We start from the raw sequence: 16022 nt of genomic DNA on the forward strand, positions 1-16022 counted from the left end.
GCCTTCCATCCCCGTGGGAGTCCTGTTGGCTAGAGGGGGCTCCCCATGGGAGTCCCGTGGGCCAGAGGGGGGTCCCCGTGGGAGTTCCGTGCAGACCTCTAGTCCTGTACTCACATATCTCTGCTTCATTGCCACTAGAGGCCCAAACTACTTCACTGGTTGATTTGCTTTTCACATAATTTTAAATGATCAGGCCTCTTTACAGGTTGGGACAGGGGAGCAGAGTCTCTTGGTTAGATACCTACCAAGATGACCATAACTCACCCAAAACAGTGCGATATTCTCACTGTGTCATGAGACTACTGTCAAAATCTAGAGGCTTTCAAAATTAAGCCGTTAAAGGAACTGGGTTTCAAAGACCTAGAACAAGAAATGTAGGTATGTAACTTGTGTTCTGGTCCCTATTGTAGGACTGGCCATATATTTTATCTGTCAATTTTCAGCCATTGCAGTGAGTATATTTTAAAACATTGACTGCCACTGGCAAATTTTAGACCAAGAAATTCAATGCCAGGATATGTCTGAATTGCAGCATTGCATATCAGTAGTGAGCAGTCATATAATCGGACTTCAGATTGGGGGGGAGGAGGCTGAAACCAAGATGGGGGAGGGGCACAAAATGTTGCCCCCATTTTCATCCACATTCTTAAGCTGGCAGGGATACCCAAGCCCTGCCAGTGGAAGCCCTCCTCCTTGCGAAACTAGGCAGTTGGCTGCACTTTTCATGAGCTGTCAGCTGACACCCCCCCCAAACACACATGCTTGTTATTTTGTGAAACTGAGCATGTACAGGGGGTGAGCCTCTCTCATGAATGCTCAGTTTCAGAAAAACCAAGCATATGTGTGTGGGGGTGGGGAAAAGTACCACCAACTGACTGCGGAGGTCTTCCATTGGCAGAGCATGGGGACCACTGCCAGCAAAAGTGGCAGACTGCGCCTCAATTTGGGGGGAGCCCAAACCCAAATAGGGGGGCACAGGCCCTCAAGGCTCCCTGTGACTGTGCCGCAGGTGGTGAAACCTGAAAGGTATGCCAGTTCAGCCAATATTCTTTGCCGGACAAACTTAGGTCTTTTATTTAAGTGATCCTATTTGCTTGGTTAGCTGTGCAGGCAGAGATACTTAATAATGTCAGTGCTTGAATAACTTCTGAGACTACCCCCAACTCTGCCCTTGAACCACCTCAGCTCAGGGGCATAGTGCCCCAGGCACTGTCTTGGTGGGAGCATTGGCAACTCTCCAGCCCCCACCCCACGCCATGCACATGCCATCCCTTCCCTACCCCCCTCTGGTATCTCTTTAAATCTTTGTTAGTGCGAGCTACTACTCAGGCCTGCTGCTCGCACCAGCCTGGCTCCCTCTGGAATCAAGTCTAGGTCTTGGGGCCAGGAAGTGACATCAGAGAGAAAGCCAATGCCGGTGCGAGCAGCAGGGCTGGAGAAGCTGCAAATGCCAGTATAAATTTAAAGAGGTACAGGGGTGGGAAGGGAGGGTGTGACTGTGGCATGTGGGGTACAAAAGGAGTGGGGGGTGAAGAGGAGGGCACAGGGGGGGGCGACACCACCCCTGGCGTTTCCTACCCTCGCTACGTTACTTCTTCAGCTCTGCCCATGGATAGCCCCAGCTCTGCGGTCAGAGAGCATATTCAATGGCTCTGCCTGGTTAAGTGCCACTGAATATCCTGTCTTAAGAGGTGCCAAATATGTTTAACTGGGCAAGGTCCTGTCAAGCCCAGGTTAATCATTTGGAAATATCATGTCCTTTATTTGTATAATGTTGTGCATTTTTAACTCCATGCAGGGCAGATAGATTGTGCTATCAGAATTTGAATGCATGGAAAGTTCTCAGTAAAAACACTGCTTTTTCCTGAGTGAGAAATGCGAAGGAGGCCTTGAGACCGAAAATTTTTTTCCTGCCATTTTGTTGCCTTGGGAAGGGTTATTTAAAAAAAAAAATTGACGGTGTGTTGGGTTTTTTTTTGGGGGGGGGGCATGAAGTGGGATGAAAAGGGTTTTTATTAGGACACTGGGGTCATCACTATAAGATGTAACAATTTCATACTAACTCGGCCTTCTAGGTGATGAGGAGGACGAAGACGATGCCCGTGAGGAACGCCTCCCTTCCTGTTTTGACTACGTCATGCACTTCCTCACAGTCTTTTGGAAGGTCCTCTTTGCCTTCGTGCCGCCCACCGAATACTGGAATGGCTGGGCTTGCTTCTCCATCTGCATTATCATTGTGGGGATTCTCACAGCCATCATCGGGGACCTGGCCTCTCACTTTGGCTGCACAGTTGGACTAAAGGATTCTGTCACTGCTGTGGTGTTTGTGGCTCTGGGCACATCCATACCAGGTGAATAGGAAACGGGGCAGGTAATAGCAAATGTGGATGTGACAACTTTGGACATGTTCCATCTAGCTGTCTATAAGACTGACAGTGGACTAGACACAGTGGCAAAGTAAGGGGGGAGGGGCAGTCAACCCTGGGCGCTGTCTTGGTGAGGGTGCCGGCACCATTCCTCCCCCTACCGTGCACATTCCTTCACTTCTCCCCCACCGTACCTCTATCTCTTCGCCGGCGTGAACAGCAACTCCAACCTGGTCCCACGCCTAAAAAGTAACATCAGAGGGAAAGCTGACGCCGATGTGGGCAGCGGGTTGGTGATGCTGCTCGTGCCAGGGAAGTTAAAAGAGGTATGGGGTAGGGAAGGGGTGCGTGCGCATGGCGCGGGGGAGGGGTTCCTCTTCCGGGCACCTCTCACCATCGTTAAGCAACTAACTAGACAGAAATATATAGATAGACAGACAGACAGACAAACAGATAGAACACATGATCATCTTGTTACTCAAATAATCAGATCTATGCTAATGGTTTTAGTTCAAGAATACTTAAACCAGGACTACCCAAGTCCGGTCCTCGAGATCTACTGGCAAGCCAGGTTTTCTGGATGTCCACAATGAATATGCATGAGAGAGATTTGCCTGCACTGCCTTCTTGGTATGCAAATCTCTTTCATGCATCTTCATTGTGGACATTCAGAAAACCTGGCCTGCCAGTAGATCTCAAGGACCGGACTTGGGAAGCCCTGATTAAACATTCCCAATAGATAAATCGTAACAAAACTTAATGTTAAGGAAGAAATTGTTTAAATTTATTTGAGGGCTTTTAAACTCCTTGGCTCCACCTTAGCTTACTTAGAGCTCTGCCTCTTTGCAAGGGAAGAGCAATTTGTAGTCCCTAGTTTTGCATCAGCAACTGCTTAGTCACCCAAGTAAAATCTTTTGAAAACTGCTCTCGCTCTGTCCTGGTTATTTTGTATTTCCTTCAAATCTCCATCCTTTCTCCAGGACCACTTTGTTATTGTTGGGAAATCATGTCCACATGGACAGCGGCACTGATCAAGTGTCCTGATTTTTCTGTAATCATACTCCATTCAGAAATTGTTTAAATTTTGTCCCTCCCCCAAAAAATGTTTGAATAGATCACAACAAAAGTTCACAATCAACCAGAAACACTGATAAAAATGCTGAAAAGTTTGTGAGGTCTAAATTTCTGAAATATTTAAAACAGAAACACTGATAAAAATGCTGAAAAGTTTGTGAGGTCTAAATTTCTGAAATATTTAAAAAAGCATCGATGACAATTCCCACGCAGTCACAGAGATAACTACAAAACTTCTCCACACTTGTAAAGGACTCAAAAATTTAGAAACAAGTGTTATGCGCAATGTGCATGATAAAGAAATAGATTCTTCCAAGATATAAGAAGGGTATTTTTAATATGACATCTAAATCTGAGTTTAGACACACAAAAATCCAGTACCAAATCTAGTAGAAACATGATGGCAGATAAAGGCCAAATGGCCCATCCACTCTGCCCACCTGCAGCATCCACTATCTCCTCTCTCTAAGAGATCCCAGGTGCCTGTCCCATGCTTTCTTGAATTCAAACACAGTCTCCACCACCTCTACTGGGAGATTATTCCATACATCTACCACCCTTTCTGTAAAAACGTATTTCCTTAAATTATTCCTGAACCTATCACCTCTTACCTTCATCCTATGCCCTCTCATGAAAGAGACTTACCTCATCTGTACTTATGCCAAATCTGCACAACACCTACCTCATCTTACACACCTTTTCCTCCTACCCGATGCCACCTCATCACATAAGTGTCTTTCTATCCCTCCCCAATTCTAACTGATGTTACCTCGCTGTCCTTACAGCACCTCTTGTTGTACACCGTCTTGAACTGAAAAGGTATGACGGGATATAAATAAAGCTATTATTATTATTTAAATGTCTCTTATCACAATCCCCCTCTCCCACCTTTTCTCCAAAGTATACATATTTAGATCTTTAAGTTCAAATGAATTTTATTGAGCCAAAAGGAACAAAGGTAAAACAGTTACAAAGGAAAAGACAAAGCTCAGAGTTATCAAATACAACAAACGACAATCCACAAGAAATCCAACCTCTCTCCCCCCCCCGGCATATTTAGATCTTTAAATCTGTCCCATACGCCTTATAACGAAGACCACCAGCCATTTTTAAAGCCTTCCTCTGGACCGACTCCATCCTGTTTATATATTCGTGAAGGTGCGGTCTTCAGAATTATACACAATAAATGAGGTTTCACCAGTAAATGAGGTCTTATACAGGGGCATCAATACCTCTTTTTTCCTACTGGCCATACCTCTTCCTATGCATCCTAGCATCCTTCTAGCTTTCGCTGTTGTCTTTTCAACCTTAAGATCATCACATATTATCACATCCAAGTCCCACTCCTCTTTTGTGCACAAAAGTTTTTCACCCCCTAAACTATATCGTTCCTTTGGGTTTTTGCAGCCCAAATGCAGGACCTTGCTTTTCTTAGCATTAAATCATAGCTGCCTAATTTCAGATCATTTTTCAAGCTTTGCTAGGTCCTTTCTCATGTTATTCACACCATCAGGGCGGTGTTTGCTCTATTGCAGATTTTGATATCTGCAAAGAGGCAAATCTTACCTGTCAGTCCTTCAGCAATATTGCTTACAAAAATGTAAAAAAAGAACAAGCCAAGAACCAGAAAGGGAGTGGTTAAGGAGGAAAAAGAGGTAGCTGATAGGTTAAACAGGTTCTTCTCGTCGGTCTTCACGAGCGAGGACACATCCAATGTACCAGAACCCGAGGAGATCATAAGTGGGGATCAAGATGAAAAACTGGAGCAAATAGAAGTAAGTCATGAGGATGTCCTCCAACAGATAGATAGATTGAAAAGCGACAAATCACCGGGCCCGGACGGAATCCACCCAAGGGTACTAAAAGAACTGAAGAACGAAATAGTGGAAACACTCCGACAAATTTGCAATCTATCCTTGAAAACTAGGGAGATACCGGAGGACTGGAAACTAGCGAATGTCACACCTATCTTTAAAAAGGGAACGAGGGGTGACCTGGGGAACTACAGGCCGGTGAGTTGACTTCGGTTCCGGGTAAGATGATGGAAGCACTGATAAAGGACAGCATCTGTGAACACATAGAAAGAAATGGACAACTGAAAGCGAGCCAACATGGCTTCTGTAAGAGAAGATCATGCCAAACAAACCTACTGCACTTCTTTGAAGGGATAAACAGCCAGGTGGACAAAGGGGAATCCATAGACATCATTTATCTCGATTTCCAAAAAGCCTTTGACAAGGTACCCCATGAGCGGCTAATTAGGAAGCTGTGGAACCACCGGGTGGGAGGGGATGTACACAGATGGATCAGACACTGGTTGGCAGGCAGAAAGCAAAGGGTTAGAGTGAAGGGCCAATACTCAGACTGGCAGAGGGTCACGAGCGGTGTTCCGCAGGGGTCGATGCTGGGACCGCTGCTGTTCAATATATTTATAAACGACTTGGAAACAGGGATGAAGTGTGAAGTTATAAAATTTGCGGATGACACCAAACTCTGCAGCAGGGTTAGTTCCAAGGAGGAGTGCGAAGACCTGCAAAGGGACCTAAGCAAACTGGAAGAGTGGGCAAATAAATGGCAAATGCGCTTTAACATAGAAAAATGCAAGGTCATGCATATAGGGAAAAGGAACCCTATGTTCAGCTACAAAATGGGGAGAGCATTGCTAGGGGAAAGTAATCTTGAAAAAGACGGGTGTGCTGGTGGATACAACAATGAAATCATCGGCCTCAAAGAAAGCAAACAGAATGCTGGGCATCATTAAGAAGGGTATCACAACCAGGACGAAGGAAGTCATCATGCCGCTGTATCATGCGATGGTGCGCCCGCCTCTGGAATACTGTGTCCAATATTGGTCGCCGTACCTCAAGAAGGCGACCAATGGCGATACTTGAGAGGGTCCAGAGAAGAGCGACAAAAATGATAAAAGGTATGGAAGACTGTTCATATGCTGACAGGCTGGACAAGCTGGGGCTCTTCTCCCTGGAGAAGAGGAGACTTAGAGGAGACATGATAGAAACTTTCAAGATCATGAAGGGCATAGAGAAGGTAGACAAGGATAGATTCTTCAGACTATGGAGAACCACAAGTACGAGAGGGCATTCGGAGAAATTGGAAGGGGACAGGTTTAGAAACAATGCCAGAAGGTTTTTCTTCACTCAGAGGGTTGTGGACACATGGAACGCGCTCCCGGAGGAGGTGATCGGGCAGAGTACACTACAGGGATTCAAAGAGGGATTGGATAGATTCCTGAAGGATAGGGGAATTGAGGGGTACAGGGAGAGGTAGATAGGGTATAGAAAGAGTATAGATAGAAAAATAAGGGGGCTATAGGGCTAAATCAAGAAATCCTGACAGGTCATGGACCTGATGGGCCGCCGCGGGTGCGGACTGCTGGGCGCGATGGACCTCTGGTCTGACCCAGCGGAGGCAACTTCTTATGTTCAATCCTTGAGGCACTAGTAATATCCCTTTCCTCAGAGCAATCTCCATTGACCACTATTCTCTGTCACCTTCCATTCAAACAGTTCCTGACCCAGTCTGTCACTTTGGGGCCTATCCTGAGGGCGCTCAGTTTATTTATTAGATGCCTGTGTTGAACACTGTCAAAGGCTTTGCTAAAATCTAAATACACCACATCTAGCGCACTCCCTCTATCCAATTCTCTTGTCACCCATCCACAGAAATTGATCAGATTTGGCTGACAAGACCTGTCTCTAGTGCAGTGTTAAGAATTATTTTGTGGACTGGCAAACTACTAGGACTAAAATTTTAAAACCCCGTTTCTGCCCCATCTTCGCAAGCTCGGTCACCTCAGTAACTATAGAAAAATAGACAAATATAGTGCAAAATATAGACAGCAGATATAAATTCTCAAAACTAACACGTTTTGATTACTAAATTGAAAAGAAAATCATTTTTCCTACCTTTGCTGTCTGGTGATTTCATGAGTCTCTGGTTGAGTTTCCTTCCGTCTGTGTATCCTTTCTTTCATTTCTTTCTTTCTGCACTCAGGCCCAAGAATTGGCCCTTTCTGTTCTCTCCCTCTTTCCTTCCTATGTCCTTAGTGCCCCCGGTGCCTCCTTCCCATGTCTTTAGTGCCCCCGGTGTCTCCTTTTGCCTCCTTCCCTTGTCCTTAGTGCCATGTCCTTAGTGCCATGTCCTTAGTGTTAGGGACACAGACCTGCAACCGCTACGGAGGCTGAAAAAGGGGAAATCTGCAATCCTGGTGGGAGACTCAATCCTAAGGCAAGTAGACAGTCACATAACAGGAGGGAGAGAGGATCGGCTAGTGACCTGTCTCCCAGGAGCAAGAACAAAGGACATCGCCGAAAGAATTGAAAGAATCCTGGAGGGAGCAGAACGGAAGAGACTGCAGTGATAGTCCACGTCAGAACGAACGATGTCACCAGGAGAGACTACAGCAAGAATGCACTGACTGAACAGTTCAAGATCTTAGGAAGGAAACTGAAGACAAGGACCCAGAGGATAGCCTTCTCAGAGATCCTGCCAGTACCGAGGGCAGAAGCGAAGAGGCAGATGGAACTACAATCAATAAATGCGTGGATGAGGAGATGGTGTGAGGAAAAGGGATTTCTCTTTGTGAGGAACCGGACAAAGTTCTGGGGAAAGAACAAGCTCTTCAAGAAGGATGGTCTACACCTGAGCACGGCGGGAAATAGACAACTAGCAAATAACGTCAGAAGAGCGATAGAGCAAGCTTTAAACTAACCAGAAGGGGAAAGCCGACAGTCGACCTGGTATCAACGGTTCGGGAGACAGTACCCAGTGAGGGTACTGAGGGGGAAAAATGCTTGAAAGACACATGTGGCAAGCAACAGGCTATGAAAAAACAAGGGAGACAGAAGAAGTGAGAGGGGATCATGATGAACATACTACAAGGGGAAGTCAAAATGGAACTGGAAGATGGGAAAGAGCAAGAGGAGGACAATAGGAACACACCACAAGGGGAAGGCAATAGGAACATACCACAAAGGGAAGACAAAGGAGACAATATTCAGGAGTTGGCAGGTCAGGAAGGGGATGGAAAGAGGAATGAAGCGCAAGGGAAAATAGCAAGGAAGGGAAAATGCCAGGACTTGAACAGCATGTACACTAATGCGAGGAGCCTAAAGAACAAAATGGGGGAATTAGAAGTCATGGCAAATAGTGAGAGCCTAGACATCATAGGGATCACGTAAATATGGTGGAACGAGGAAAACAAATGGGACATAGTACTGCCAGGGTGCAAACTCTACCGAAAAGACAGGACTTATCAGAAAGGAGGAGGAATAGCACTATACATAAGGGACACCATTCACTCAACCAGTGTGGACACAGCAGCGGCAAATGACCAACTGGAGTCATTGTGGGTTAAAATACCGGGAAGAAACAGATCCGAGATAAAGATGGGACTGTTCTACCGTCCACCTGGGCAAACTGAAGCATGGGACACAGAAATGGTAGCCGAGCTAAGGAGGGAATGCAAGAACGCTAACACCATAGTTATGGAAGATTTCAACTATCCCGGGATAGACTGGTGTCTTGGAAATTCAAAATGTACGAAGGAAACGGAGTTCCTGGAAGCCGTTCAGGACTGCTTCATGGAACAACTTGTCAGGGCACCAACGAGAAGGTCAGCGATTCTGGATCTGATCCTCAACGGGCTGAAAAGACCTGCAAAAGGAGTGGAAGTAATAATAATAATAATAACTTTATTTTTTCTATACCGCCATAATCTTGCGACATCTAGGCGGTTCACAGTGAAGAGAGCTGTACAATCAGCGAATTACAGTACAAATAGGGAAAGATGTCACTGAGCAGTTAGTGATTATAGAGAACAGAATAGTAAGAATTATAATATTTGTATGTTACAATATAATATTAAAATGTTACAGTGAAGGGGGCTGGATAGCCAGTGAATTTCAGAATACAGTTGGTGAGGAAGTCACTGAACGTTCAGTGAATACAGGTACAATTAGAGAGAATACGCAGTATCAAATTGCTGAGTATTAGCTTTAAACAAGGAGGGAGTTGTCAAACTAGGTAAGCGCCATAGGTCGATCTGGCTTTATCAATGAAGTTGCCTAGCCAGGATTGCTGTCTACCAGCTTGAAACTTAAAAGTTCTGTCCAGAAAGGTCCTGTATTTGCAATCAGTGATCTTCGGATAGGCAAAGAGGTTGCGATTTCTGGTTGTCCTTTTGGGGGTTGTATAGTTCGAAGTGAGGTAAGAGATAGGTGGAGGACGTTCCCCACACCAGTTTGTAGCAAAAGCAAGAGAACTTGAATAAAATTCGTGCCTCTATTGGTAACCAGTGTAGCAGTTTGTAGTAGGGGCTAATGGGACCGTTAGGAAACATGATTCTGTTCCAAGTGGAAGTAGGATTACCAAAGGAAAAGAGAACCAAGGCAACAATGTTTAACTTCAAGAAAGGGAACTATAATGCCATGAGACAAATGGTGAGGAAGAAGCTCAGAAACAGCTCCAAGGAAGCTCAGACTGTTGAGCAAGCCTGGTCCCTATTCAAGGACACGGTAAATGAGGCACAAAACCTGTATATACCCAGATTTAGGAAAGGATGTAAAAAGAATCAGACTAAAGACCCGGCATGGATAACCAATGAAGTAAAGAAAGTGATAGGAGACAAGAAAAAATCATTTCGGAAGTGGAAAAAGGACAAAACTGAAGGAAATTGGAAAGAGCACAGGAAGCATCAGAAAGAATGTCACCGAGTGGGCAGAAAAGACAAGAAAGAATACGAGGAGAAGCTAGCCAAGGAAGCAAGAGACTTTAAACCATTTTTTCGATATGTGAAAGGGAAGCAGCCAGCGAGGGAGGAGGTGGGACTTCTGGATGAGGGAGACAGGAAGGGAGTGGTGAAAGAGGAAAAAGAGGTGGCTGATAGACTAAACAAGTTCTTCTCGTCGATCTTTACGAAAGAAGACACATCCAACGTGCCGGAACCAGAATAAATCTTCAAGGGGAATCAAGAGGGAAAATTATCATGAATGGAAGTAAGCCTCGAAGACGTTCTCAGGCAGATAGATAGATTAAAAACTGACAAACCTCCGGGCCCAGACGGGATCCACCCGAGAATAATAAAAGAGCTCAGAGACGAAACGGCGGAGTTACTGCAGCATATTTGCAACCTATCCTTGAGAACAGGGGTAATCCTGGAGGACTGGAGGATAGCGAATGTTACACCGATCTTCAAAAAAGGATCGAGAGGCGACCCAGGGAACTATAGACCGGTGAGCTTGACCTCAGTTCCGGGGAAGATGGCTGAATCACTGATCAGGGAAGGTATCAATGAGCATATAGAAAAAAATAATCTGATGAGAACAAGCCAGCATGGTTTCTGTAAAGGACGATCGTGGCAAACAAATCTACTGCATTTCTTTGAGGGGATAAGCAAACAATTGAATCAAGGTGACCCCATAGACATCGAATAACTGGATTTCCAAAAAGCCGTCGACAAGGTACCCCATGAGCGCTTACTGAAGAAATTGTGGAGCCACGGGGTGGAAGGGGACGTGCACAGATGGATCAAAAATTGGCTGGCGGACAGGAAGCAGAGGGTAGGAGTAAAAGGGCACTACTCTGACTGGAAAGGGGTCCCGAGTGGTGTCCCGCAGGGGTCAGTGCTGGGACTGCTGCTGTTCAATATATTCATTAACGATCTGGAAACGGGGACAAAGTGCAAAGTTATCAAGTTTGCGGACGACACAAAACTCTCCAGCAGCGTCAGAACTGTTGACGAATGCAAAGAACTGCAGAGTGACCTGAACAAACTGAGTGAGCGGGCAAAAAGATGGCAGATGAGCTTCAATGTGGAGAAATGTAAGGTCTTGCACATAGGGAAGGGGAACCCCATGTACAGCTATATGATGGGAGGGAAGGTACTGGGGGAAGGCAACCTAGAAAAAGACCTGGGGGTATTGGTGGATAAAACAATGAAGCCGGTGGCGCAATGTGCAGCGGCCTCAAAGAAAGCGAACAGAATGTTGGGCATTATCAAAAAAGGTATCACTACCAGAACAAAGGAAGTTATCCTGCCACTGTATCGATGGTGCGCCCTCATCTGGAATACTGCGTCCAATACTGGTCGCCGTACCTTAAGAAGGACATGGCGATTCTTGAGAGGATCCAGAGGAGAGCAACAAGGATGATAAAGGGAATGGAGAACCTTTCATATGCCAAAAGGTTGGACAAGCTGGGGCTCTTTACCCTGGAAAAGCGGAGACTGAGAGGGGATATGATAGAGACTTACAAAATCATGAAAGGCATAGAGAAGGTGGAGAGGGACAGATTCTTTAGACTAGCGGGGACAACAAAAACAAGAGGTCATTCAGAAAAACTGAGAGGAGACAGATTCAAAACGAATGCAAGGAAGTTCTTCTTCACTCAGAGGGTGGTGGACACCTGGAACGCGCTTCCAAGTGAGGTGATAGGACAAAGTACAATACTGGGGTTCAAAAAGGGACTGGATGACTTCCTGGAAGCAAAAGGGATTGCAGGGTATAGATAGAGGGTTACTTTACAGGACATTAAGCGAATAGGGTATGAGCGTTTTAGGTTAGGATCACTAACAGGTCATGGACCTGGGGGGCCGTCGCGGGAGCAGACTGCCAGGCATGATGGACCCCTGGTCTGACCCGGTAGGGGCAATACTTATGTTCTTATGTTCTTCCTGTCTTTAGTGCCCCCAGTGCCTCCTTCCCATGTGTTTAGTGCCCCCAGTGCCTCCTTCCCATGTCCTTAGTGCCCCTTCCTGTCTTTAGTGCCCCCAGTGCCCATGTCTTTAGTGCCCCTAGTGCCTCCTTCCCATGTCTTTAGTGCCCCTTCCTGTCTTTAGTGCCCCCAGTGCCTCCTTCCTATCTCTTTAGTGCCCCCAGTGCCTCCATCCTATGTCCCTCTCACTGTCTTCCACACTTTGTCCCACCCCCACCCCCGAAGCCAGCCTGCATGCCTGTCTACCTCTCTCCTTCCCTCCCTGCCATGTGGAAAAAAAAAAGCCTCCCTCCTTCCTTTCCCTTGCTCTTACCGCCCTGCTGCTGCTGCTGCTAAAGCCGACAGGAAGTCTTCTTTCTGACGTCAATTCTGACGTCAGAGAGGACGTTCTGGGCCAGCCAGGCAGCGATTGGCTGGGCCAGAACGTCCTCTCCGACGTCAAAATTGACGTCGGAAAGAAGACTTCCTGTCGGCTTTAGCAGCAGCTGCAGGGCGATAAGAGCAGGGGCCTGGGGATAGGAAGGAAGGAGGAAGGGACAGGAAATGATCGCCTGTCCCGTTGTCCCCGAGCACAGCTTCGGGACGCTGTCCCGAAGCTGTGTGTGGGGACAACGGGACAGGAGGTCTGAAAATGAACCTATGGTCACCTTAATCTTGCCGGCCCTGCGCAGACCGGCAGAAATTTCCTGCGGACCGGCACCGGTCTGCGGACTGGCGGTTGACGAACAGTGCTCTAGTGAATCCATGTTGCTTCAGATCCTGTAATCCACTAGATTCCAGTAACATCACTATTCTCTATTTTAAAAGCATTTCCATTAATTTACTTACCACAGAAGTCAGACTTACTTGTAGTTTCCTCCACTACCATCTGGGCCCATTGCTTTGTCCACCTTTAGTTTAGCTAGCTCCTCATGAACACAATCCTCTGAAAATCAATCAGGGTCTACCACACCTCCATCCCTATTTATGTTTCTCTTCTGTGGTAAGTTCTCCCTGCGCTTCAGCTGTGAAATATTTGTTAAGCAATTCAGCCTTATCTTTATCAGCTTCTACATAGTTCTCCCCTTCACATTTGAGTCTCACAATGCCACTTTTGCATTTCTTCCTATCACTAATACTAGAAACAATAAGGCAGATAAAGGCTGATAGGCCCATCCAGTCTGCCCTTCCCTACCATCCATTATCTTCTCTTCTCCCTAAGAGATCCCACATGCCTATCCCATGTTATCTTGAATTCAGAAATAGTCTTCTCCACCACCTCCACGTCCACCATTTCACGCATCTGCCACCTTTCCTGTAAAGAAGTATTTTCTTACATTACTCCTAAGCCTATCACCTCTTTACTTCATCCTATGCCCTCTCCTTCCAGAATTTTCCTTAATTTGAAAAAGACTCCCCTCCTGTACATTAAAGATATTTAAACGTCTCTATCATATCCCCTCTCTCCTGTCTTTCCTCTAAAGTATATATACTATGTTCTCTAAGTCTGTCCCCATATGATTTATGATAAAGGCCACTAACCAACTTTGTAGCAGCCCTCTGGACTGACTCCATTCTATTTATATCTTTTTGAAGGTACAGTCTCCAAAATTATACACAGTATTCCAAATGGGGCCTCTCCAAAGACTTATATAGTGGCATTATCACCTCCCTTTTCCTACTGGCCATTCCTCTCTTTATGCACCCAAGCATCTTCCTGGCTTTGACCATCACATTATCTTCCTGTTTTGCCACCTTGAGATTATCAGACACAATCACCCACAAGTCTCATTCTTCTTCCGCACACAAAAGTTCCTTGCCTCCTATACCTTTCTTCTGAATTTTTGCAGCCCAAATGCATAACTGCATTTTTTAGCATTAAATCTTAGATGCCGGTTGCTTGACCATGCTTCCAGTTTCACCATATTCCTCCTCATGTTATCCACACCCTCCGGGATGTGTACCCTATTACAGAGCTTGATATCATCTGCAAAAAGGCAAGCTTTGCCAGACAGTCCTTCTGCAATATCACTCACAAAGATGTTAAATAGAGCCGGCCCAAGGATAGATCCCTGCGGCACTCCACTAGCAACATCTTTTTCCTCCGAGCAAACTCCATTTACCACTACCCTTTGTCTCCTTCCACTTAACCAGCTTTTAATCCAGTTTGTCACTTTAGGGTCTATACCACATGCATTCAGTTTATTTATCAATTTCCTATGCGGCACCAGGTCAAAATTTTGCTAAAGTTCAAGTACACTACATCTAGCACCCCTCCCATATCCAATTGTTTGGTCACCCAGTCAAAGAAATCAATCAGATTCATCTGACAATACCAGCCTCTCATAAAACCATGTTGCCTCGGGTTCTGCAGTCCATTCGATTTTAGAAATTTCACTATTCTCTGCTTAAGAAGCATTTCCATTAGTTTTCTTACTACCGAGGTCAGACTAACCGGCCTGTAATCCCCAACCTCCTCCATATATCCACACTTGTGCATAGGGACCACATCCGCTCTTCACCAGTCCTCTGGGACCACACCAAACTCTAAGGAAGCATTGAAAAGATGAGACAACGAAGCTGCCAGATTCTCTCTGAGTTCCTTGAGTACCTTGGGATGTATCCCATCAGGCCTCATTGCCTTGTCTATTTTTAATTTAGCTAGCTCCTCACAAATACAGTCTTCTGAGAATCTTTCAGGATCTACTACACTTCTATTCCCATTTGCATCTGTTTTCTGCGGTCCTACCCCTGGTTTTTCATCCATGAACACAGAACAGAAATAATTGTTAAGCAGGTCAGCCTTATCCTTATCTGTTTCTGCATATTTGTCCACTTCACCCTTGAGCCTCATCATGCCATTTTGATACTTCTTCCTATCACTTGTATATCTAAAATACATTATGTCCTCCAATTTTACCATATCGGCTATCTTTTCTTCCATTTGCATCTTTGCTTTTCTGACAGGTTTTTCTTGTTTCTTGTAGCTTTTCCACATATTTTTGTCTGTTTTCCTCTTTCTGCGAAGTAATTTATGAAGGCTAACCTTTTCTTCTCTCACCTTTTCAGCTACTGCATTTGAGAACCAAAGTAGCCTTGAAGACCCTAGGCCTTCACAGATAGACCACTCAACCCTCTTTATGCTGATCAAATAATATGAGCTTTAATAATCAAATAGTAATAGCTTACAGGAACAAATCACACAGTATACAGAGTGATAGAGCATACATCAGACTGGCCAGGCTGATGGAGAACTTCCGATGAGTTCTGAAACTATGGTCCAGGGAGCTTTCTTTTATATGATTCTGACAGCTCTGGCCCACGTTGGTGCATGTTACATTTCACACTTTCATTGGTTAATCATATTCATTATCTCATATATTAAGCTATGGTTAACATAAATTGAGTGATTCTGTGCCACGCCTTTCCTCATAATCTTCTCCCTCACTTCCCCGTAAATGTTCTCTTAATATATCAAGAACCTCCCTCGCGCACCTGGACCTAACGGTTTTCCAGCTCTGTGGTTAGCCTTCTTCTATACTTATGTCCGAGGTTCGTCTTTCCTCTAGTGAAAGTTATCATGTTGCTTATGTTTTTCATCAGAATTATTTTTCTCTATAACTACGTCTTTTGTTTCTAGGAAAAAAGCAGAAGTGTCTTTCAGAGTTCACGGCTCCTTTCAGAGCTGGCAATTTCTAGTCAGAGAGTCCATTTGCTTTTTCAGCAGCCATTTTAGGTCTTAGCTGTACTGGCTGTGACAGGGAGATTCTCGGGGGTCTTCACCTGAGCTTACAGGACTTTCCCTTCCCTCTCTCAGCCTTCTTTTCCTTTTACCTTTATGTACATTCTTAACTGTTTCCATCCAACTAATTA

General features: G+C 45.3%; 1 protein-coding gene across 1 annotated transcript in view; it reads left to right on the forward strand.

The window, feature by feature from the left end:
- SLC8A2 (solute carrier family 8 member A2) overlaps positions 1-16022 on the forward strand; it is a 298636-nt gene that overhangs the window by 271599 nt on the left and 11015 nt on the right. Inside the window, exon 6 of the mRNA XM_033955764.1 lies at positions 2076-2351. Coding sequence (XP_033811655.1) covers positions 2076-2351 — 276 coding nt within the window. The remainder of the gene's footprint in view (positions 1-2075; positions 2352-16022) is intronic.

The sequence above is a fragment of the Geotrypetes seraphini genome, chromosome 8, assembly GCF_902459505.1.
Source record: "Geotrypetes seraphini chromosome 8, aGeoSer1.1, whole genome shotgun sequence".
Taxonomy (NCBI): domain Eukaryota; kingdom Metazoa; phylum Chordata; class Amphibia; order Gymnophiona; family Dermophiidae; genus Geotrypetes; species Geotrypetes seraphini.